The 25,872-nt window shown below is 29.7% G+C and overlaps 1 protein-coding gene and 1 long non-coding RNA gene across 2 annotated transcripts; one reads left to right on the top strand and one right to left on the bottom strand.

Moving 5' to 3' along the window:
* The first annotated feature begins 31 nt into the window (after positions 1 to 31).
* LOC107447305 (uncharacterized) lies at positions 32 to 25,300 on the top strand. Its single transcript, XM_087161038.1, has 3 exons — positions 32 to 329; positions 15,800 to 16,794; positions 24,947 to 25,300. Exons 1-3 carry the CDS (start codon positions 230 to 232, stop codon positions 25,079 to 25,081), a joined length of 1,230 nt encoding a protein of 409 aa, XP_087017164.1. The 5' UTR covers positions 32 to 229; the 3' UTR covers positions 25,082 to 25,300.
* Positions 3,774 to 10,856, bottom strand: LOC147810944 (uncharacterized). The gene is made up of 3 exons (XR_015433041.1): positions 10,784 to 10,856; positions 7,606 to 7,697; positions 3,774 to 3,932 (listed from the first exon to the last, which is right to left on the bottom strand). It is a non-coding gene; the product is annotated as an uncharacterized LOC147810944 (long non-coding RNA).
* Positions 25,301 to 25,872: the final 572 nt, after the last annotated feature.

Below are 25,872 nucleotides of genomic sequence, written 5' to 3'. Positions count from 1 at the left end.
TGCCAGTTTCTGTTTCTAAAATTTCGCCTTCATTGCAATAATTTCGTCTGTTTATTATTGTTTGTTGTGGTTTCGGTATCCGAATTTTCAAATTTGTACAGCAGTAAGATTAGTATTTAGTTTTAAGCTATTTCTCCTTCTTTTTTAATGGAAAGAATATCAAGGAAATTTTTTCCACTTATTTTTAATATATTTCATATTTTACATTAAATATTGTTACTACCTTAAAATGGATTATCGTTTTATTACTGGCTCTGATACAAAATCAGTAATTAGTGCACAAAAGCTGATCGACATTTGTAATTTTGTGATTACTTCGAAACTCTCGGGTAAGATGAATAACTCCTTAGTAGTACAGCTTAGAGTTTTTTTTAAAAATATATTATACTTTAGATTTTTTGTCTTTCAAATTTCTAACTATATTTAAAAAGTTAATGTTTCCATTTAAGTCCTTACTTTTTTATTGGCCTTAAAATCACATGGTAGGATCCAGTTTTCCCATATAAATTTTCATATCTTTTTCATTATCACCAGCATAAAATTAATAAAAGACAAAAAGGTATTATTTTCCTGTAAAATATTTTTGTATCCTGTAAAATATTTTTATTAATTAATTCGGCTATTATTACGCTTTCTTTTGATTACTTTTTAAATTAAGAGTTTAGAACTAAAAAAGTTGTTTCTTTATTATAATGTTATTCTATTACTTTAATAAACAAGAAATTATACTATTAGGCTACATTATAAGAAAAACTTATTTAAACTGCTGTCTAAATTTAGTAACCTTTTTCCAATTATTATTTTTTGGTGTAAATGAAATTAATATTTTATTAAAAATTACTGTAAAGAGATTCGTTATATGATTTAAAACTTAACGACCACATGCTCAAATTGTATTCAATATGTCAGGCTGTTTGGTAAACGATAATATTAAATTGCGGAAGTGAACTTCCCACTCCAAATTTGATATAACAACATATCTTTAATTTAAAATTTTATTTTAATAAAGTGAAAACAAAGCAAGAAATATTTAGCTTCGTACAGGGGTTTCAAACTTACATGAGGGCGGGGGCCACAAGGCCACAATTAAAAACACAAATCAAATGGCGGGCCGCAACTTTATCAAAATTTTATGTAGGACTCTTTTATGTTTGAAGGAACATTAAATATTACTGTCAGATTTTTACCAAGTTGTACAAAACAAAAGTATTGAATTACGAATTAAAGTAAGAAGTAGATTTTTAAAAATATTTAATTGTTATTAATAATATTTTTAAAAATATTAAATAAATATTAAAAATTCGGGCTACAGTAACTTTAATGTGCACCTATATATTAAACAATTAATGTGCAACAGATATCTAATTGTTAAGATATAAAACTTTAAAAAGGTTGATATTAAAATTTACATAGTAGCACACAAAGTGTTCAATGAGAAAATTGAGGTTTGTCTGTTGCAACCATTAGAGAATAAATATTGACATTTGAAATTTAAAATTTACAAATGTGTGTGTGAATATTTTCGTCCAAAATGAGTGGTTTCAAAAAGCTAAATCGGAGAATTCCTTCGAGAAAATTTCTGATACGCACATTTCAAATTATATTCACAAAATACAAAAAAATGAAATAAAAAAGAGCAACATACACGATTATTTTTGTATTTGAATAAACATTTTTTTGGATGCAAAACCTGATAAATAAATTTTTTTTGCACAGTTGGTATGTTAAATTTCACAGAAACGAAGAAATTAGGTTTTTATTAACGAGAAAAGTATTTTAAACCCATATAGACTTTTTACGAAAATTGTCCGCCAATAAATTTAGTTTTCGGGCCACAAAAAAAAAGGCTTCGCTGACCGAATGCGGCCCCCGGGCCGCCAGTCGGAAATCCCTGCACTAATAGATCTTATGGGAAATAGAATCAATCGAAATCTCTCATGCCATTAACTAATCAAAGTGGGACTCAAAATAAAGATTTAATTTAAAGAAATAAAAATGTTGGTTGTAGAAAGTGAGGGAATAAGCGAGAACAATCAGAAGAGCAGAATTCTTGTACTTATATTTTAAGTGAATAATTTCAACAATTGTAGAGAAACTTTCATGAAAAGAAACAACTATTATTGCAAAGCAATCATCCGGGTTGGAGAGCTGAAACGAACAGGGGGCTTAGGCTCCCATTATAATCTTTAAAATTGTCCTTTTGTACATTTCATTTTTACCCAAGACAAATTTTATGATGGTTTTTCTTTGATGGACCAACATGAATATGATGGTAACCATCATGAATTTCCATCAAAAACCATCATATTTTATGATGGTACCAACAAGACTGACCATCACCTCATATTAGGAATTGGAACAAATTTATGTTGGACCAACATGAACAAAACCACCATAGTATGATGGTATTTTCCGTTAGTCCAACAAATAAATCCATCAAGAACCAACATGGTTTGATGGTAGTTTTTGATAGCCCAACCTAAAAATTAATCAGGAACCAACATATGTTGTTGGTCTCAACTTATATTCCATCTTAATTCCTGATGGTACCAACAAGACTGACCATCACCTCATATTAGGAATTGGAACAAATTTATGTTGGGCCAACATAGACAAAACCAACATAGTTTGATGGTGTTTTTCAATGGTCCAACAAAAAATCCATTAAGAACCAACATAGTTTGATGGTATTTTTTGATGGTCCAACAAAAAAATTTATCAGGAACCAACATATTTTGATGGAATTTTTCAATGGTCCAACAAAAAAAAATTCATCAAAAACCAACATGGTTAGATGGTATTTTTTGATGGTCCAACAAAAAAATTTATCAGGAACCAACATATTTTGATGGTATTTTTCAATAATCCAACAAAACAATCCATCAAAAACCAACATGGTTTGATGGTATTTTTTGATGGTCCAACACAAAAAATAATCAGGAACCAACATATTTTGTTGGTTTCCAACTTACATTCCATCAAAAACCAGCTTAATTTCTGCTGCCACCATCAAAACTGACCATCACCCCATGTTAGAAAACCTACGTGTGTTGATGGTTTCCAACTTAATGTCACAAAAAAACCATTTTATTCTTTGGTACCATCAATATAGACCATCACTTCATATTAGAATTTGGAACAACCTATATTGAACAGATATGAGCTAATCCAACTTTGCTCCATGGTTTAACAAAACACAAATGAACGAATTCCAACAACAATCATACTAATTCTTGATGATCATACTATTCTACTAATTCTTGAAGACTAGCCATTACCCATATTTCAGCTTGTTTGTTGGTACATAAAAAACCAATATATATTGCTGTTTTCATTATGGTGAACCACTAAGTACATCGCAAACAAAATTGGCTGGTTACAACCATAACTTTTCGCCACAATCCATGTATTTTTTAATAAGCATGATTCGAACATCTTTATGTTAGTCCAATTTACATTTGAAAATAATATATAAAAAAATTTTTTTGTATGGAATACTATGTCAATATCGGCTATGATTATGTAGAAGTTTCATTATAATATTGAAATTAAATTAAGCAAAATTAAAGCTTGAGACTCTAATCATTTGGCGGACCCTAACTTACAGAAAGTTTTTTCCTACATTTAAAACAAGATAGCATTCCATAATTTATTTTTAATTTAACATTAAGATTGAAGAGGAAAAAAAATTTCCTATAGTTTATAAGTACAATTTACAAAAAATATATAATAGATTTCAAAAAATAGAATTTTGATAAATAAAGACAAACATGTAAATTGAAAACATTTATTTAAATACATTTAATACATTTATAGTACTTTTAATAATTTTTTTTACACATATAATCTACAAAAGTATTTGACATACATAAATGTTGAATTTCAATATACAATATTGATGAACTTTATTCCCATAAATTCTCGAATTATAACTGCAAAATAAAAAAAACCAAATTAAAACACATTAGATAAACAAATGACAGTAGCTGTTTGCTTATTTTTATGCTGAAAATAATAACAGGTCTGCCAGCTTATACGCATTTTAAAAAATATTTTATAAAGTGGTGGACATTTAAAAATCAAAGCTTTAAAAATTTTTGTTAAATTTGCCAACAGCCTTAAAACAAAAGACCTAGAACAAAATCTCATTGCAAATGAATGAATTTATGAGAATTGGCATGGAAAATTGGCTAAAATAAATAGAAAATAATATCCTAAAACATAAACTTATGTAGCACTAGAATAAATATTTGGAAAAAAAAGCGTAGAAAGTTGACAATCCTGTAATAATAATGAAAACATATAAAATAAATATAGTCCTGGATGAAAATATTGCATAATTTTTAATACTAGAAAAACTGAACATTGCTGTATACCTTAAAAAGACTGAGGGGGTTAGTGATTAGACATCCAAAATCTTAATATAATTATTTAATAAAAATATACTATAGGCTTGATCATTGAAATTCTGTGGTATTTCATTCTAATTAGTTAATGAAAATATTTGATTAAACTAAACACTGTATTTTTAACATGTTTCTATATTGCTAAGGCATGAATGATTAAATAAGCACTTAAATTGGAACAATTTATGGAAGGTCAGAAATACTCAGCACTTTCAGTAAGTTAGTGTTTGAATGAACAAGTACAGCATCTCTTTAATTTTTTTTCAATCCTAACTTATTGGAAATTCTCTCCTAAAACCAAAAGTAAAATTGTTTTCTTTTGCCAAATGTTTACTTATTAAACATTTTAACTCAAAAAAGGCCTCTGTAAGTAATGCAATCAAAAACGATTCCTGATTCGTTATGAGGCCACATGTGCAGCCTCCATCTGCTAAGGCTATTTTAGTTTTGATATCACTTACATCATACCATTCTAACACCTTTTTTTTACTGAACTAAAAAATCTTAAATATTCAGAACTAGAAAATTTTGTCAACTATTAACAATGTTTCAGTGGGTACCATTGAATTTTAACATTATAAAAATACATTATATCAAACCCACATTTTCATTCAGCTACATAAGGGCAAAATTTATAATACAGATAGTTATTGACCATGTGAAATAGTAGGATTTAATCACAAAAAATCAAATGAAAGCAAGAATGTATTGGCTTTCATAGCACAGCTATTGTAAATGAACGGCAGATGGACAAGTGTGGTATAATAAAATTATGTTTACGGAAAGTACATGTTTTTTGCATAAAAAAAACTTTACAAATGGTACAAGTAAAGTAATAAAATGCTTTTTGGGAGTTTCAAGGAATTCTGAATGCATGAAGAATTAAATTATAAAAAAAAAAGACTGTAATTGTCTATTATAGAGAAACCAAAAAAAAAAGAGAAAGGGGTTAATTTGGCTTCTTTTGTCTTTCTAGTGTTAAATTTATAAGGGAAAATTGTTTTAAGGCAAAAAAGTAATCAGTAAACAAAACAATTAGAAGTTTAACAGTAGAAAAATATGATTTCTCTCTTATTCAAAAATAAATAAATAAAATTACTATAAAATAAATTATACATTAACTATTCTTCAATAAATATTAGCAATTAGGAAAAATTATTTTCGATGGAAAAAATAAAATATAATATTTAAGCTTTTACAACTGTGTCCTATTTTAAATAAGATAGAAATTTAACGGACGAAATGTAATCTTAAAACACATTTCTTAAAAGTTGTTGAATATATGAAAATAATAGGTATAATTATTGCTATTGCTTGGAAGAAAGTTAAAGATTAAACATCAATAAATTACAATTCTACATCTGTTTAATAAAACTGTTGCCCTGCATTAAAATGCCATATACAGTGAAACCTCCAGGAAAGATCACCTCTATGTAGCGAACTCTATTTACAACCACTTTAGGGAGGCAAGGTATTTTTTCCATGGACTTTAGCAGAGACCATAAAAACCTCTCCCAGCAATTAGGCAAAATCTCTGCACAAGATGAGGAAAAGGTCAAGTAAGGAAACACAATAAAATATCAAAACAAATAAGTAGTTTAAAATGTATTCTAAATATTTGCTTGCTTTTTATTTAAAGAATTATTTCTGATGATCTCTCAGATATCTACAACTTCATGTTGTAGTCAAATTGCACTAAAGACGATAATTTAGTAATCAGAGTTGAATGATTTATTTTTGATTAATCAGTAATTTTTGTTGGATTACTTTTAGTTATTTTAAGTATATAAAAAAAGTCAATTGGAAAAAACTCAGCATCTCAAACAAACAAATCCCTTATCATCTTTTACAGCTGATTTTTATGAAGAAAAAAAAAATTAAATGCTAACTTAAAAACATAATTTTTTATTTATTTAAAAAAACTACACCATACATAGTTGGTACATTTCGTTTCACACATAATTATATTAGAAGGGATAATTTCTATTAACGTAAAATTTTATTCACCCATCCAGTTTTCACGACATCAACACAAGGAACATTTCAATACCAAGAGAATGACAGTCTATAATTAAAATTGTTTGCGAAAAATCACGTAACTTTGAGTCGATGAAGGTAACACCACTAAGAACGACCAACCTCCATTCCCAAGTCCATTTTATCGAGGAACAGAGAATGGTCTCTCCTGAGAGGTTTTCATTGTATAATTATGTCCATTATGTGAGATGCAATTCTTACTAAGTTTGTTAATTTTTGCAAGATTAAATTTCTAACAAATTATGAAGTCTTAGAAATACAAATTCTTAAGTCCATAACAGTAAGCCGGAAAAATGACTTCAATGCTACAAAAATTATTAGTAATAAAATAATAAGGTTGTCCTAAACGAAGACTCTAACAAAAAAGCAAACGATCAGTTAACTAAATACAAAATATTCAACTAATTATCTGGTGACAAAATTGTCACTACATTCGACTTTTTCAAGAAAATTTTAAAAGACAAAATAAGTAAAAAAAACTAAAAGCAGTGTTAGTGACAACAGTAAGAAAAAATAGGACACATTAAAAATATTTATTTCCAAAAGAAATGTCAAGCGTTTGACTCAGCTTATAATTTCTTTAACAGAATTTTCTTTTTGTTTCTAATGCTACAAAAAACGCACAACATTTTTTTAAAAATCTTAGTTTAAAAATCATTTTGAATACTGAGAAACAAAAACATAATAATTCATTTCTAATAAATTATTAGAAATGAAATGAGGCTTCAGTAACGCTACAGCTTTGGCCCGAACCACTATGTGACTGTGATTTGCAATTTTTTGAAAATTTTCCAAATAACTCTTAATGCTATGCAAAAACTCAAATTAATACTTATGTCAGATATCAAAATTCTGATTCACAAGTACGATGGCGACAAGAAAATTGGAAACCTTATTTTTAAACCTTAATTACTTCAGGTTTTTTTAATTTTTGTAAACAAAGTGCTTTCCAGGATCTAGTATATTTTAGAAAGTTTCGAGTTTGATATTTTTAGATACACAAAAATCACTCCAGATTATGAAATAAAAATAGTTATGAAATAAAAGTTAGACATTATAAAAAGAAGTTTACCCATTTAATTGAAGAAAAATTAAAAAAGCTTCTTAATTCTAACTAAATTTTAAAATGAAAATGATTATTTTTTGCACTAACAAAACTTACCCATCCTCTCAAACAGATGAATGGAAATGAAATCCTAATGATCAACAGATTCTACGTTTAAATGTTCCTTTTAACTCATCCAAAGTAATGAACTGAAAAGAAAGTCAATTAATAGAAAAAAATAAATTGCATTTTGTTGCCCTAAATACGAAATACCTTGTTTAGAATGGAATGAACATTTTAAAAGAAATATTTATGTTTACAACAATTTTCAGCAAATTACGCTCGTATAAGGATAATAAAATGGTAATAAATAATCTTAAAATTGTAGTAAATTTTCAGTCACTTTACAGAATATAAACAAAAATGTGAATATGGGTATCGCTATCAGAACATTTGTCCTTCATACAATTGATAAAATAGCAGGAGTGAATTTAAAGTAGTTTAATTGTTAGATACTTTATCTTTAACTGCTTTACATAATATAGATGTGTGCATTATGGATAACAAAAAAGCTCACATCAAACTATCAAAAAAGATTGGGAAAACAGAAGATCATAACAATAAAATGAAAGAAAAACAAAATTGCTTATTAATGTATAGAGCATCACTAGTGTTGTAGGATACCAGTCTTAAAATTTAGTCTCAAAAGTTACGTGCTCAGCGACTTAATTCTAAGATTCGGGACACAAAGCCTTATTGCAACACTTTGGGCTACCTAAACCCCTTTCGAATTTCAATCTCAGAAGAGATTATCTCGTGAGATTCAGTCAGACGCATGAACATATGTCTTTCCATGCAACGGAGGTTCAGGATTTTGGAACTTTGCCATATGCACCGAGTGTTTGCGTACGGCAATTGCATTCGCTTCTGAGTGACGATCTTACACCAGAGACTAAATTCAAAAGACTTTCAACAGCATTAATCACAATTATTTTATCCATCATTTTCTATGTTACAAATATCTTTACGATAACATCAATAAAAAATTTATTTATTTTAATTCCCACTGTTTATGTTAAAGACCAAGGGACTGTCTAGGTTTTTCTGAGAGGTACCTGTTTCGTGAAAATTTAGATATATTTAGTGAAAATTACAAATTATATTAAAAAATCAACATAAAATTATGGATTTATCATTTCGTATGAGACACAAAAACAAAATTTTAAGAAAAAGTATTTTGTGAAACTACTGTTTTGAAGTTGAATTGTTGAAGGTACCCCTGAACGGTAATAAATTTGGCTTGGACAGACCTCTGAAGACAGATAATTTTATCAATGTTTAATTAATATTTATTTTAAACAATGAATCAATTGTTTTCAAAATTGAATCTGAATAAATTAGGGAATAGATAGCGGTTAGATAGAATCTGAATTGATACCGGTTTATTTTTATGAAAAGGGGTTGATTTATTGGTACCAAAGTTCAGGCAGAGCCTTCAAAAAACGATTAGGGAGAATACTGATGGTAGATGAAATAATAATAGAATTTATGATTTGTCCCCAGCCAATTTATAGCTCGAGTTCCACATAATTTTTTAATAAACATTGCACTTTTACACGAGGTAAAGAATAAAAATAAATGGAGATTTCCGTACCATGATCTGTGGGTATAATCGCCAAGTCTTGAAATTTCCGGGCAGTGTCCCGAGAGAAACAAAAAAAAAAAACATCACTGAAAGGGACCAACTCGAAAGGTATAACTCATAGCTAGGACTGGGCCATTAATCGATATATTGCGACATTTTGATTTAACGCCTGTATCGACAGGCCGATACAGTGACTTTCGTTCCAGGCGATGCATCAGAAATCCGATATAGCGATACAAGACACGCAAAGATCTCTTACGTTTCGATGACAACTCGCGCTGGGAAAGACGATGTACGTATCGTTATATTGAAACGGCCTTGATTGCTGAGCGGTAGAATCAGAATCAGTTTTGAGAACATATATCGTGATCTCACATGTTCTTTTCCGCATCTCTTACTTTTTTTTCTTCTTTGCCGTGATTTGATCGTTTCTTGTAGATTACTTCAGACTTGGTAATCGCCGTCGTTACCTTGTTCTGAACGTAATCTATTATTGAAAAGAATATATAAAGAAGTGTTTCTGTATTAATTAGGTACATTTTTTTTTAAACAAAGCTCTTTTTTATTTTTAAATGTGAAAATTAATTTTGATATTATATGTTTAAGTATTATTTTACATTATTAAATTTATTACAAACGGAAATCTAATTTAAGGTGCCCATAAAGAATTAAATTAAAAAGTAGTCAAATTTGTTAGGCTATTTTTTACTTTATTTTAAGTTATTAAAGACTTTTTGGATAAAATAATAATTTAATGGGTTTTTATTACTGATTTTAAATTTATAAATCTTTAGTTGTTTTCATTTTTATAAATAAAATTATAACAAAACTTATTTTTCCACGACTTCTTTTTTTAAAATCATTTAGCACTTCGTTTTATTAAAGAGTATAATCATGTTTTTTAATTTTCTTTCAATATTGTCACTTGATTATATTATTGAATATCATAATTCTTTTGTTTTTATTTTTAAGAAATTAAACCTTACTTTGTTTTTTCGTTCAGAATTCGGTAATTATTCAATTTAACTTTATTATTTATTTGAAATAATAATGACAAAAAGTAGTGTTGTTTTAAAAGTGCTTTATTTTGTGTAATTTATTTAGCACTTTGTTTTAAGCATACAAATAATTTTTCACGAACTTATTTTTTGAATTTTCTTTCTATATTGTTAGGTAAATATATTGATAAATTTCAATTTTATTAATTTTTTTATTATTGATTTTTAAACTAAGAAATCTTTCGTTATTTGTGCGATCATTTTTAGAAAATCCTATCTTTCTTAAGTAAAACATATACATCAAATTCATAAATTGATTTAAATCAATCTGAGTATGAAGTTTTGATAGAAATCCGACTTTCTGCGCCTTACAAGTAAATGAATTTCAAAAATACTATATCGCGATGCAAAACTGACGATGCATCACGATATAAAATTTCTTATATCGCCCAGTCCTACTAATAGACATCCCCGGGCAAACATCTACGTGTTATTTTTGAAAACATTAACAAGTTTAAAATCTACTTGGTACCTTGGCAATTGCAGTTGGTACGACAGATCACTATACGGAACTATCCCCTATAAATTATCTAGAAGAAAAGGTACTGAAAATATAATAATTAAAAGAATAAATAATTTTATAAAAACTTACGTGATTGCAACCCTCACGAGGGTGAACAGTCAACAAACAATAAGAAGTTGAGCTGATATTTTGCTGCTCACCCCAAACGCAAAATTTGAAAAGAACACTTAACTACCATTCACACTGCACTCCTGATTGCGATTGACGCAGGGTCGAATGTATATTGTGAGAAATTAAAGTATACTCTGGAATTTTAACAAAGCAATATAAAGTGTTTTTTTTTAAATTCATTTTCTATTAAAATATCTTTCGGGGTTCGATCCTTGACTCAGCCAAGACCCTCCGAGAGTACATGCCATGTACAATCTCGTAAAATCGGAGGAATCGAAAGTCTTGTATTCGGTCTCTTAGCTATACCATGGGTACAGGGATATAGAGAAAATTTATAATCTGAAAATCCTATCATTAGATCGAAAGTTATTCAGAGTTATTTTGTGTGTTTACATCACCATCAAAATACTTAAATAATAAATTTAATAAGTATTTTTTAAGTTTTTACCTACTCCTTAGCAACTTTAAAATTCAATATATTAATCATTGCAATTACTAAATATTATTTCATTTATATAATAGTTCGGGATAGCCTAGTTGGCAAGGTGCTGGACTAACGGTCGTGAGAACGGGAATTTGAATCCATCCCTCGAAGACTCCCCGTGTAATAAATGGTGACAGTTGAAAGTTAAATCTGTTGGGTCACAAAGTTCTCCATGATCTCATAACAGATTAAATCTCTGGGGTGGGGGTGGGGGGTACTGGAATGGAGATTGATCGCTCTCTGGTTCAGGTCAAAATTAGGATCCGTGAATGAATGATTGGATTTATGAATGGGTTCCGCCATATAAATGGGTGTGATGTATGGATGTGGCAGAAGTTAAATTCTAGGCCCTAGATTGTGTGACTGGAAAACAAGTACAATCACACAGCCCTTACTTTAATGACCTACGACAACCAAAGCAATATATATAATAATTTTTATTTATTATAATAGTAAATTTCCACGCCGTTGTAAAATATTACTAGAATATGCACGATTTAAGAAAAAGTACAAATAACGGCTTTTGTTCCTCTCATTTAATCTATCACTCGTTTACTTAAATCCACGAATCGTTCTAATTTCTGTGAATACGTATAATTTTTTCTAAATTGAAGATCTACCTCAATGTTATTATATTTAATAACTATTTATTTTTAACCTTAAATAGAACTTTTATACAAATTGCAGAATTTCTAAAAAAATTTATCTTATTTAAATCCTCTAAATTTAATTATTTCTGATATGTTGCTTTACTGTTTTGTATTTTTTAAAAACGCCATAATGTTATTAATTGCAATAACCACATGTTAAATAATTTAAATCACAAGTCTTAACCTTTCAGTAACCAGACAATGCTGAAGTAGTGCACGTGTACATAAAAATTTAATCTATCACTAGTGTACCTATATGAATGAATCTTTCTTAACTTAATCCTGACATGTAGCTTTATTATTTTCTGCATTTAAACCTCACCTTTACGATATTAATTGCAGTTACTATCATTACTACATTTAGCAACATATTTTAGTAACATATTATTACATTTAGCAACATATTATTACTACTTTAGCAACATATTACTACATTTTTAGCATTTCAAAGTACAACTTTCAACCCCATTGTTAAGTATCATAAGAATATGTTCGACTATACCGCACGTGTGAATAAAACTAACGCACGTGTGAATCTTTTTTAACTTAATTAATCCTGATATATAGCCTCCTTGATTTGTGTTTCTAAAATTCACCATAATGTTTTGAATTGCAATTACCATTTATGTAAATGGTAATTAAATTGCAATTACCAAACCATGCTCATAATTTAATCTCGCAGTCGTATACCCATATGAATAAATCTTTTTTGATCATATTAATACTAATATGTATCCTTACTGTTTTTCTGAATTTAAATTTACCTTATAGATATTAATTGCAGTTAATATAAATTTTAAACCCTTAACATCATATTACTATGATTTTTGCTATTAAAATTACAACTTTCGACCCTATCGTGAAGTTTCATAAAAATATGTTCGACTATACCGCACGTGTGAATAAAAACTTTATCTTCTTTGAATCTATGTTAATTTAATTAATCCTGATATGTAGCCTTCTTGTTTGGTGTTTCTAATATTCTCCATAATGTTATGAATTGCAATAACCATTTATTTTAAACCCTTCGTTATAATTTCACCACATGTTTGATCATTTAAACCACAACCTTTAAGCATTCAATAAAATGCCGCGAGACGATGCTCAAATACTACACGTGCTCATAATTTCTCAGTCGTGTACCCATATGAGTGAATCTTTTTTAATCTCATCAATATTGATATGAAGCCTTATTATTTTCTGAATTTAAAATTCAAATTAATGTTATCAATTGCAGTTACTATTAATTTTTAACCTTTAACAACATATTATTACATTTTTTGCAATTAAAACCACAAATTTCTACCATATTGCAAAATATCACAAGACTATATTCGACTATAACTCACGCGAATAAAAATTTTATCTTATTTAAATTTTTCTTAATTAAGTTAAACCCAACGTGTGCCTCATTGTTTTGTGTTTCTAAATAGCAATAACCATTTATTTTTTAACTTTCATAAGAATACTTTCACCACATATTTAGTAATTTAAATAACAACTTTAAACCTTTCAGTAAAATGTCACACACAAAGCTCAAGCAGTTCACGTACACATAAAAATTTTATGAATGAATATTTCTTAACTTTATTAGTCCTGATATAAGGCCTAATTGTTCTATATTTCTCAAATTCACCTTAATGAAAATAATTATTGCTATTATTTGCAATAACTATTTTTTACCAACAATTTCCATCATATTTCGAAGGCTGTTGTTGGTTCATCATTAGTAAACATACCATGCTGATTTACCATCATAAGGGAAATACAACATATTCCATCATAATATGATGGTTATTGTAGGGCCAACATTAATATACGTAACTTGTTGGTTGACCATCATAAATATAAACCAACAATTTCCATCGTATTTTGATGGCTCTTGTTGGTCCTCAATAATAAACGTAACATGTTGGTTGACCATCATAAAGGGAATACAACATAATACATCTTAGTATGATGGTTAGTGTTGGGGCAACATTAACATACATAACATGCTGGTTGACCATCATAAATATAAACCAACAATTTCCATCATATTTTGATGGATCTTGTTGGTCCATCAATAATAAACGTTACATGTTGGTTGACCATCATAAAGGGAATACAGCACATTCCATCATAATATGATGGTTATTGTTGGGCCAACATTAACATACATAACATGTTGGTTGACCATCATAAATATAAACCAACAATTTCCATCATATTTTGATGGTGCTGTTGGTCCATCAATAGTAAACATACCATGTTGGTTGACCATCATAAAGGGAGTACAACATATTCCATCATAATATGATGGTTATTGTTGGGCCAACATTAATATACATAACTTGTTGGTAGACCATCATAAATGTAAACCAACAATTTCCATCATATTTTGATGACTGTTGTTGGTCCATCAATAGTAAACATACCATGTTGGTTGACCATCATAAAGGGAATACAACATATTCCATCATAATATGATGGCTACTGTTGGTCCATGAAAAATCCAACATTACTTGATGGTTTACCATCATAGCAATACAGCAACATTTTCCATCTTGCTATGTTGGAATTTGTTGGTCCATCAAAAACCAACAAACCATGATGGAAATTGTTGTATGATGGTGCCCATCAAAACATGTTGGACCATCAAGAATCTTGTTGAAACCAACATAAACCATCAAAATCCTTTGATGGTACCATCATAAATTTTGTCTTGGGTATTTATTAATTCCAACTCAACTTTTACTTCCAGTATAATTTAGTTTAAGTTTCTTTCTACCAGTTATTGTCTAACGGTCTTTTTTACGTTCAAACGTTCTTTTTTTTACGTAAGTTTTAAAGCAGGAAAGTGCAAAAGAGATTTATTATAAGTTGTTAGGGTTAAAAGGAATCTAATCAATAAATCAAATAACATCAAAATGCTAATTTTTAATATTGATAAATATGTAATGTGTTAAAATAAATAATCCCAAGATGCTGAAGCGTTAAGATATTACTTGTTTAAAAACTTCATTCTCTTCAAAAACTTACAACTCGGAAATAATAGTCGACTTGTTTCAAGAGATCTCAAGAACAGGCATCCATTTTCAAGACTGCTGGGCATGATTTTTTTTCCACACCTGGCAAGTCTTGAAAATGGGGGACTGTTTTTGAAGCGCTTGAAACATGTTGACTGTAATCTCAAATTTGTATGTTTTTGAAACGAATAAAGTTTTTAAACAAGTGATGAAATGTGTTTGTTTCAATATTGAGTGCAATACATATTTTTATTTAAGTTTTAGAAATTAATTTACTCGCTTTGTGCGTTTTTGAATACAGATAAGAAAGCTATTTTAAAGCAAATATTGATAACTTTCATAATTCCTGTAAGTTGTATGTGTATGAATAATGCATATTGCAAGTAAAATTGTTGGTAAAAAGTTACATACTGCACAAAATGAGAAAAATGAAATTTTTTTCTAACAAAAGTATAAAAAACTTATTGGATCGTAAAACATAGATCGTTCAAAAAGAATTTTTTTATTTTTATTTTACTTAAAAACTTTAAAATGTTTTTGAAGAAAAAAACAAATTATTAAGCAAATTACGGATTATAATCTCAATCTCTCCCCAACCCACCAAAAAAAAAAAAAAAAAAAAAAAAAAAAAAATAAGAATGAAAATAAATTAAAAATAAATAAATAAATAAAATAAAAAAATTATTTAAATTCTTGTTAACTGCTTGTGAAATGTTGTTTTTAAAATTTTTATTAACGTTATTGTTATCATGTTTCCTATTGTTATTATGTTTATTGTTGTCATGTTTCTGTAAGTGTGCGTATTACCTTTAATTTCATTTCTTTGATTTAGATGTAGAAACACAGCATGCTCTATTAAATTTTCCCACCGATAAGAAGCAACAATTGATGACTTATTTGCCTTTGAATTTGAGATCAGATCTTGTTTTTTCATTCATCGATGAAGAATCATTTTGGAAAAGAAAGTGCGAAGAGAAAGGATGGAGTTACGTTGATTTTTGGTTATCTTGCTGTAATTGGAAGAGCACGTTTGCTTCGCACTTAGTACAAGATGCACTGGATGATTTTATTTTGAAAAAAATCCAATACGAAGACTTGGAAGTCCTTATTTTTCCATTCAGAAATTATCTACTCAAATTAACTATCAATGGTTTTAAATTTAATGTGATAAACGAAAAAAACCATGACGAAAACTTAATAAATGATAGTCTATTATTAGTAGGTAACGTGTCTAAGATATTACCAATGTTTACAAACTTGGAAGAAATTTTATTGTTCAACTTTCCTGTTATAATTAGTGATTGCTCAATTAATAAAAGAAACTCAAGCATTTTCGAAGGGTTTTGCAAGGGCTTTTTAAGTTTCGCCAAACTTCGCCAAGTGACGATAGTTGGAATGTGTTTAAATGCAAAATATATATCTTGTTTAATTGACAATTTGGTATTAATAGATACTATTGAAGAATTAGATTTATCTTGCTGCATGATTTCTGCAGAATCATGGAACACAATCGGAAAATTATCAGAAATGTCAAATCTTCGAAAACTTAAATTGAGAAAAAATTACCTTGCAAATGACAGTATTACAGATTTGTGTAAAATTTTAACAAAGTCTAAAACCTTGAGTAGTTTTGATGTAAGTGGCAATCTCATTGGCGATGCAGGAATTTCAAGTATCTGTGAAAGTTTGTTGTCAAACCATATGTTAAGTGAGTTAGACATATCGTACAACAGTTTAACATCAAATAGTGGTTGTTTCCTTAGAAATGTAATTGATCGCAACAGAGTCCTGAAGTCCTTGAATATAAGTGGAAATAATTTGGGAGAGGTATAATAGCGTTTCTTGTTTTTTATTAATTGTATTAATCTGCTGTTCTAAGCAAGAAGGTCATTGCTAATTTCGCCATTTTCGGCTTCACTCTTCATTGTGTTGTTTGATACTACTCAGGTCATGTTATACAACAACACAATTTAACGACTACAACACACTTATGTATTTCGGGAATCTATAGCTATTTTCATAGTGTCTTAGCTTTATCTAAGGAAATATGCCTCACCTTGAAATTAACATTTGTGGAAATGCAGGGTGTTTATAAAGTCCCGGTGATACCCTAATATACCTTCGTATTCGATGATATCTTCGTATTTCCACCACTAGAAGAGCTTCAGCCCCATGTCTTTTTGCAACAAGATGGTGCACCACCTCATTGGGGTATCATCGTTCGTAGTTCTTTGAATGACCATTTTCCAGGAAGATGGATTGGGCGAGGAGGTCCAATTCCTTGGCCACCCAGATCACCTGATATAACGCCGCTGGACTTTTTTCTTTGGGGATTTATAAAGGACAATGTTTACAGGAGGATCGTGTCGAACATTGATGACCTAAAAGCCAGAATTACAACCGCAATAGCCTCTGTGAATGCCGACATGCTTGCCGCTACCTGGCGTGAAATTGACTATCGACTTGATATTCTCCGTGTGACGAAGGGGGCACACGTGGAAGTTCATTGACAAGGGTCATAAAACTTTTTGAGTCTATCTAATAATTTATGTTATTAATTTTAATCTATCTTTATTATTTTATGAGTTATTAAACGGGTCCGGAACTTTATAAACATCCTGTATTAGTTGCCTTCTTTTTTAGGACAGCAGTTATTATTAATATTTCGCTCTTAACTATCTTGGGAAATTTATAGTTTGTGAGCGGTACCTATTTGTCAAATTATTAGTTAGATGAAACATTTCTTCCGGATTTAAAGCATACTAAAATAAATGCAACAAAGCAGAAAAACGGGTATATTATTAAGAATTAAGTTTGTAATATCGATTCAAAAAGTGGGCTGAGGTGGGCAGGAGGAAAATTATATTTGATTTGATTTAGGTGGAAAAAATATTTACAATTCCAATTAGGCGGAATTGTTAATATACTGTCCACCTAGCAGAATTGCTAATATTTTGTTGGGCGGGTGCATCGCTTTTGAAGAAAATCATATTTGATTTCAGTTAGGTAGGTCTCCCGCAGAAGACTGATAGTTAAGATACGGTTTCCAGTAGATCATCGAAGTCAAGCATCACTGGCTGCGGTCATTGTGCGGGTGGGTGACTGCTCGGGTCAGTCTACGAAGGGTCCGAGAGTGTGCGGTATTGGTCCTCGTTAAACTGTTCTACCGTAAAATGCTCGACTTCTCGCGCAAGTCGTCGGGCTACCGAAGCGGGAGTGGCATTCCCTTTGCAGAGAATCAAAATTGTGACGGCATGTCTTTGGATCATCCTTAGTGATGTTTCCCAGACCGTCTCCAGTAGCCGACTGTGCAGCTCTAGTGCGACGTAAATGAACTACAACAACAACAGCAACAGTTAGGTAGACAAATTATAAAACTATTCCAATTCCTACATAAAAATGTTAGGCGGACGCATCGCTATTGAAGAAAATCATATTTGATTTGTCTAAGGTGGACAAATTATAGACTATTTCAAATCCTACCAAAAATTGTTTAGAGGGATGCATTGCTATTCAGGAATTCAATTTTGATATTCGACTTACTTGGATTTTGGAGATCTTGAATCGATATTTATGTGAGGAAAAACCAAAATTTGACAAATCTCTATTCATGAAAGCAGGATTAAAAGCATAAAAAAGCAGTTATATAATCCTATAAATCGTAAAGATAGTTCAAAATCATCACTTTTCACTTTTTCTCTCTAGTTTTCAGATATTTTTTGTTTTATTTTGTTCACAGAAATGTATTCTATTAAGTCTAGTAGCATAATTTTAAATTTCTGGTTAGACGAATTCTTTTAACTTTTTGAAAAACCGAGTTTTCAAAATATTTACAATCACGAAATTCAAAATTCAGCAGCTAGGTTTAACAGAATATATTTCAGTTAATAAAATGAAACTTAAAATGACTGATTAATAGATTTCGCAATTTCATCACGTGTGAAATGACTCCATCACGTGATGAAGTATAGTCAGAGGAAAAAATTCACATATTGCTATCTAGACAAATGAGGTATATTTCCATTACATTTTTTCTTTACATTTAATCGAATAAAAACAATCTCAAGTTAATAGAATCAATAGTTAAGAAGTATGTCTCGCCTATAAAATCTACAGCTTTGCTTGATTATATGCGTTATAATTTTATTTCTCGGTATTTGAGATATTGTTTTTTTTCTCACGTGATATTTTTACACTGATAAAAATGAGATCAAAACAAAGCCAATGGAATTTATAATTCAAAATGTATATGAAGAAAATCATAGTTTTGCACATTTACCTATTTTAACATCTGTCATTGCTATCTAGACAAGTAGGTCACTGTTTCTAAATCCAGTCAATGAAACTAATAGCTTCGGAAATATAAATGTTTTATCGTCTTAGAGTATAAGTCAAAAATTATATGTTTTCTGAATGAAAATCTATTTACTTCTAACTTATTAGTTCTATTAATTTAATTTTAGCTGTATTAGCTTTAGTGTAAAAGTACATAAGAAGCAATGCCTCATTTGTCTAGATAGCAATATAAGATGCGTAAATAGCTATAAGTTAAAAATTATACGTTGTACTCAGGAAACCGTTAAAACTATTTTATAATATCTAACTACCAATTCTAACGACTTACTTTTGATCTTTTTCGATTCAGTGCAAAAGAAATACGCAGGAAACAATACCTCACTTGCCTAGATAGCAAAGTCAGATGCTTAAATATACGGTGAAAAAAAATCTGGTATTAAAAACCGAAATATACGGTATTTAGACCATTTATTCGGTTACGTTAATATGGTACGGGTTTACCGGAAATACTGTTTTTTAAAATTATAGCTCTTATTTTACACATTTAGTAAAAAATACAAAACAGAAAAGTAAATTTAACCGATTAAGTAGTTTTTATATCATACTCTAAGGTTACATATGATAAAATTACCTGATTTCACCACATTTACTAAATTTTATTGCATAATATAAAATCATATTTTATTGTTAAGTTTACCAAAATCATTATCAAAGCGTTTCTGTAAAACGAGGTAAATTACCGAGATTTTTTGGTGTTCCTATAGAGTCAGAAACACGGTAAATTTTTCCATATTCTGGTAGTTTTGACCATACTTTTTTTCCCAGTGCAGCTATAAGTACAGAGCTGTACTTTTTATACACAAAAACTTTTAAACACTTATGTAGGAAATAATACCTTATTTGTTCTCATTTTCAAGCATAAAAGTGTATTTTTATTATTTTTTTTACGAACATGAAACATAAATAACCTTAAAACTATTAGTTCTATCAGCGTAAAATTGGTTTTCTTCGATTTAGTGAAAAAAAAAAAAATACATCTGAAACAACGTCTCAATGTCTAGATGGCCATCTAGATGGCTTGTCTAGATAAGTTTCTCTCCCTTTTATCCCTTCTCCTCAACCTTCCTCCCCCCTTGCGGATCCCAGATGTCCACCGTTGCTTTTCATGTCCACCATTGCTTTTCTTATACTACAAACTATAAGAAAATTAGTTAGACTGTACTCACAACACTTAATTAAAAAGCTACATTCAGCAGACAGTCCAGAAAATAATGGTTGTTAAGAAACATACCAGAAATTGAAACTACATGACGCTTGGAATTGAATAATGCTTGAATACCATTTTTCCGGATAAAATAGATCTTCCTATTTTAAATTTACTTGACAGAAAATAAATTGCTTCAGGGTGAAATATATTTGTTAACACAGTAATCAGATTTAATTAAATTCTTTTTAGTGTAATTCAATTGAATTTATTATTTTTTTCATTTAATACTAAAAAATATTGATTTTATAAGCAGTATTTTAAATTTTTTTCTTGGTGTACTATTCATATCATCAGCTCTTTTAATAGAGTTAGGTTCTTCCTTATAACAAATTTCAGCTTTTAGGCTATGCCTTTGAAAAAAAAGAGATAAAATTATTTCTCAAAATAATCAGCTTTTAGGAAACTTTAATACAAGTATAAGGTATACAAGTATGACCTTACATAAGTCTGACAACTACTAAACTAATTTAAAACTAAACTTAGTGGCACGACAGCCCATGGAGGGCCAAGGCCTACTGTGCCCATCTCAGTTTTCTTGACTTTGGGATTTGGGGTGCAGGAGCAGATGTTAGGTGGTAAGCCGAGCGCGAAACCCTCAGTGTTTAGTTCCCAAGCATGCTTGGTAATCATTTATCGACCCACTGAAGGGATGAGAGGCTGAGTCAATCTTGCCCGGCCCGAGGCTCGAACTCAGGACCTGTGGCACGGGAGCGTGAAGCGCTACCACTCAGTCACCGGGCGTAAGTATGACAACTATAATTCATTATTTTTTCATGGTAAAAATCTAAATTAATAAAATTTTATTGGAAAATTTAAGTAATAAATTTAAAGTAAAATCAAACATTCTAGTAGTGTTAATTATAAGTAGGTCAGTTACTTATCATTTTTTAGGGAAAGGTGAATTGAATGCAGCGAATATATTAGAGTTTAATATATTAGCTCAATAATACATGGAATAATTTTCAAAAAAAAATTATTTTTATGATTTTTTTCTTAACATTATTTATTCGAAAATTTGCTGATCATTTGCATCTGTTTTTACATTATAACATTAAATCTTCGCTGTCTTCTTATAAAGTATATAAATTGACCACCCTGAAAATAAGATTTCTTTACAAAATAAAAATGTAAATGTTTAAAAATCTAATATTATTCTCTTTCGGAACTAGTGCTAGAGTTTTTCTAATTTCACGATGGTAGTTTAAGTAACCTCTCTTAAAACCGGTTTTTAGCTACAAAAACGGTTTTACCTATACTTATATTTTTTAATGGAACTTGTTTGTACGGAATTTTTCAAGGCTTTCTTTTTACAAGAAAAGAAAGTTTCTTTCTCCCATTTCGCATTTCTTTTCCACCCGTAAAGCAATATGCAGCAGGAAAATTTCAGTACAACTTCTTCACGGAACACTTGAAGAGTTAAAGCTTATGAAATAAGTTATAAAATTAAAATAGCGAATTGTAAATAAAGAAAAAAAACAATGAAAAATATGAAGAGTATAATAATGACAACCGAAGTTGACGTCGTCAGGGGGTACCAGCCCCGGAAGTCATAAAAATAATACAAAACCTTTTCTATGGAGAGAGCAAGCAAAGGTCTAAAATTTGCTCTTTCTGTACCCCAAAGGCTTTGCAAGAAGTCCAGGAAAAGAAAAAAAGATAATACAAAGTACTAAGAAAAAGAAAAAAAAATACAAAAGTAGAATAAATATAAAATAATTTATCTTTTACTATAAGTTGTACTTTCTGCCGAAGTCTTATATGATTCAATGTAGAACATTATGATTTGCAGTGAATAGAAAGTTAAAGTGGAAAATAATACCAATCATCACATGTAAACAAAAATTGATTAAACTAAAGCTATATCGCAAAAGATATGTATAACACTATTTTGACAGCTAATGAAAAGGTTCGCTGAAGGATAAACTTCGGTTTTAAGGGACAGCCAAAAAGATAATGTCCTCCTAGCGTGATTAATTGATGAAATGAACAATGCGAAGTAATTAAATGGCGACCATTTATCACCGATCATTTCAAATATCCTAACATTAGGAAATTTCGTTACATTATATTTTCAATAATTCGAAATTGAGCTTTATGAGGATAAAGGTTGACCAGATTATTTTTGAAATATTTAGTCATTGTATGGTTGCAGGAAGCTAAATGTTAAAATGCTAATGTAATGCTCTTAAATGTTAATCTTGAGCTGCACATGAGATTTTGCATTTTTTTCGGTAACGATTCTAAAAAAAAAAAAAAAAAAAAAAAAAAAAAAAAAAAAAAAAAAAAAGAACTTTTTTATGGTTTTGCATAAAAAAGTAAGAAATAAAATATTAAGTGTAACCTATTATAATCGAGGTCTCAGTTACTAGTTCAGTTAGTCTCAGTTAATTTTCCAGATATTATGTTCCTTTTATGTAAAATGTGTTGTAAGAATTTCTTATAAAATATAAGCAAATAAGAAAATCAGCGGATATGTTATAATTTCTATTCGAAAAACTTGACTTATAAGAAACGATTTGTTTTAATCTCAATTAGTTGTCCAGATATTCATTTGTGGCTCAGGGGATAGAGCGTTCGACTTTCATTGAGGTGAACCAGGTTCGAATCCCAGGGATGGCTGGTCGATAAAAATTCCGCATCCGGCTTGCACTGACCACAGCGCTTACGTAAAATATCCTCAGTAGTAGACGGATCATGGGTTGGAGTTCTCTCGCAGTCAGGCTGGCCATGGAAAGCTTTCGTGATATTCCTTTCCATGTAACGCAAATGCTGGTCTAATTAGTCCTCCACGAAGGCAAATTTCCCCCAATACTTGATCCCGGAGTTCTCCTGTTTTTTATCTCTTGTCTTGGAGCAATTTTCTCCCCGTCGGTGGACAGTGCAAAACATAATACCACAGTAAAGTAGTATCTTTATTAATTTCTTTTGAATCTATTATTAGTCAGAAAAAACAGCGAATTTATTTTTCAACTACCATGCAGGAGATATGCAGTAGCCCAAATCATAACTAAGCTTAAAAACAACATTTCTTTGATAGTTTTACTCTAGAAAGCTTTTTATTGTAACTCAGACGCAAGCTCTGATTGCAGTATATAGACGAATAAAATTGTGATATTTATTTTACTTTTTACGGTTAGAAATTTCTCGGAAAAAAATGGCTAATTAACAAACTATTTACTTGTTATTTTGCATATTCAAACAAAACAGTTAAAAAGCCATAAACAAGATGGTATTCAAACAATTAACTCTAAAAAAAACCGTTTGTTAATTGCTTTCACCAAATACGATTAAATAACCAGAAATTTATACCACCAACTAAACCTATCCAATGAAGCCACTAAGTTCCTTGCAGCTGAATATATGTTACAACCGAGTAGGCTAATCTGTAAATCTAATGACTGTCAGAACGGGGGTTCGAGTCCGTGCTTTGAAACTACAATATTTCCTCTATTTCCTTTAAAACATGAAGAGTTTCCTGCATCCTGCAATAATTTGTGACCATGGATTATTAGAATACGATATTCTCATTCACACGTAGATCACCATAAAGAAGCTTAACACAAAAAAGTCTAGTGTTTCTCATCTCTCACGATAGGGGAAACAACCGGATATACTAATTAAACCACATTTCTAGATTCATTTGAAGAAACACAACTCAACCACAATCAAACTTAAATGTCCATTACTTAATTAAAAGCCTAGCTCTAATGACCAGTAATTTTTTTTTTTACTGTTTTAAAATCCAGGTTAGTTGTAAGTGGTTAAGAAACTGTGTAGTTTTGTATTTATGGTTTATTAACCATACCAGTTGTAAAAGGCTTCAAATCAATGGTTCAATGACCTTCATGGTAAATTTTAAAGTTAATTAGATGGACAGATCACAGCAAGTTATTTTATCGTAATTTTAAAACGAAAATTCTAACAGTATGAAATTGACAATTTTTATGTATATATATATATATATATATATATATATATATATATATATACAAATAATAAAATAATATAATTAAGAAGACTATTAATGTGAAAAACCAAAAGTCCTTCTCAAGACGCATCTTTTGGTATAAGTTAACGTGATATTTCTGAATAAAGAACAACCTAAGATAAAAATTATTCTTTATATGTATCGATATCGGTGAAAAATTCAGTTGAAAAAGAGCATGAAATAAAAGAAAGCAGAAATCAAACTTAGCAGCGTGGAGCAAAATGTGGTTTCGGTTTAAAAGTAAAATACTAAATTAACAGTTAACAAATTTCATGAAAAAGCAAAATCTTTAGCTTGAATAAATATATATATATATATATATATATATATATATTTCAAGCATAATCCATCATTCGATTCACGTAAAGCACACATTCTCTAAATGTATTCTGCATTGTTTTAACCATCAACCATCTTCTTTACTATAGGAAACTGGAAAAGAGATATCCAAGAAGATCCAGAGGAACGGGACACTTTTATTTCTTGGAATCCAATTTTGTGGATTTAGGAAAGAAGATGAAGATTTTATACATTTATGCGTGTCATGCAACGCAAAGTCCTGAAGTTTTTTCTCTTCAAGGTGCTTTCTTATTCATCAGGCATACATCTTAAGAAAACATACCTCATCTTCTATTGTTAGGCACTTCTGGAAATGTAGAAATGTTAGAACATTTATCTGAAATGAATATACCATGCACGTCTTTTCTTACAATTTATCATTTGTTTCCGAAGTAGCTTTCTACTGTAGGAGTAACTTCGTTTCATAAAAATGTTATTCAATATTTTATTGTTTTGGTATAATATTTTTTAATTTAAGATTTGTACTAGTTAAGTTATGGTGTAAAGAAATTGCTCAGTTCATCATTGGCAGTCACTTCGTGGACCAGGACATTTCTTTGACAGGGTCATTCCTTGACGGCAAGGTCCATTTCCTTGTCTTTTTCAATTTTTATTCACTCGCTATATCAAGAATGACTTTCAGTGGTTATTGTCCGATTCACCCATTCACTAATAACTTCATTCAATGTTTGCAGGTTTTCTAACTTATTAATTCATTTCCTTTCTTTTTCTAGACCTTTTCTCCATTTATACGATTGTTTTATCAAAAATTATTCATAACTAGCTGAATTTCAGTTCTTAGTACAACGTAATAAAAAGAAAATAATCAATGAATCAGTGCTGAACAACACTAAGAAATCACGCCCAGAAATGAAATATATACCAACACAATAAAGCTAAAATAATATTTTTTGTTTTGTTTAATATCGTATTTTGTCCTTCCTGGTGGCTTTACGCTATTAGATTAAGCATAACACGTTTTTCGCAGTTCATCCCAGCAAAATAAGAATTAGCT

The sequence above is a fragment of the Parasteatoda tepidariorum genome, chromosome 4, assembly GCF_982258835.1.
Source record: "Parasteatoda tepidariorum strain Cologne lab strain chromosome 4, Ptep-v5.0, whole genome shotgun sequence".
In the NCBI taxonomy this organism is placed as follows: domain Eukaryota; kingdom Metazoa; phylum Arthropoda; class Arachnida; order Araneae; family Theridiidae; genus Parasteatoda; species Parasteatoda tepidariorum.
Note: the sequence above shows the minus strand (reverse complement) of the source record. Positions and strands in the feature narration are given on the sequence as shown.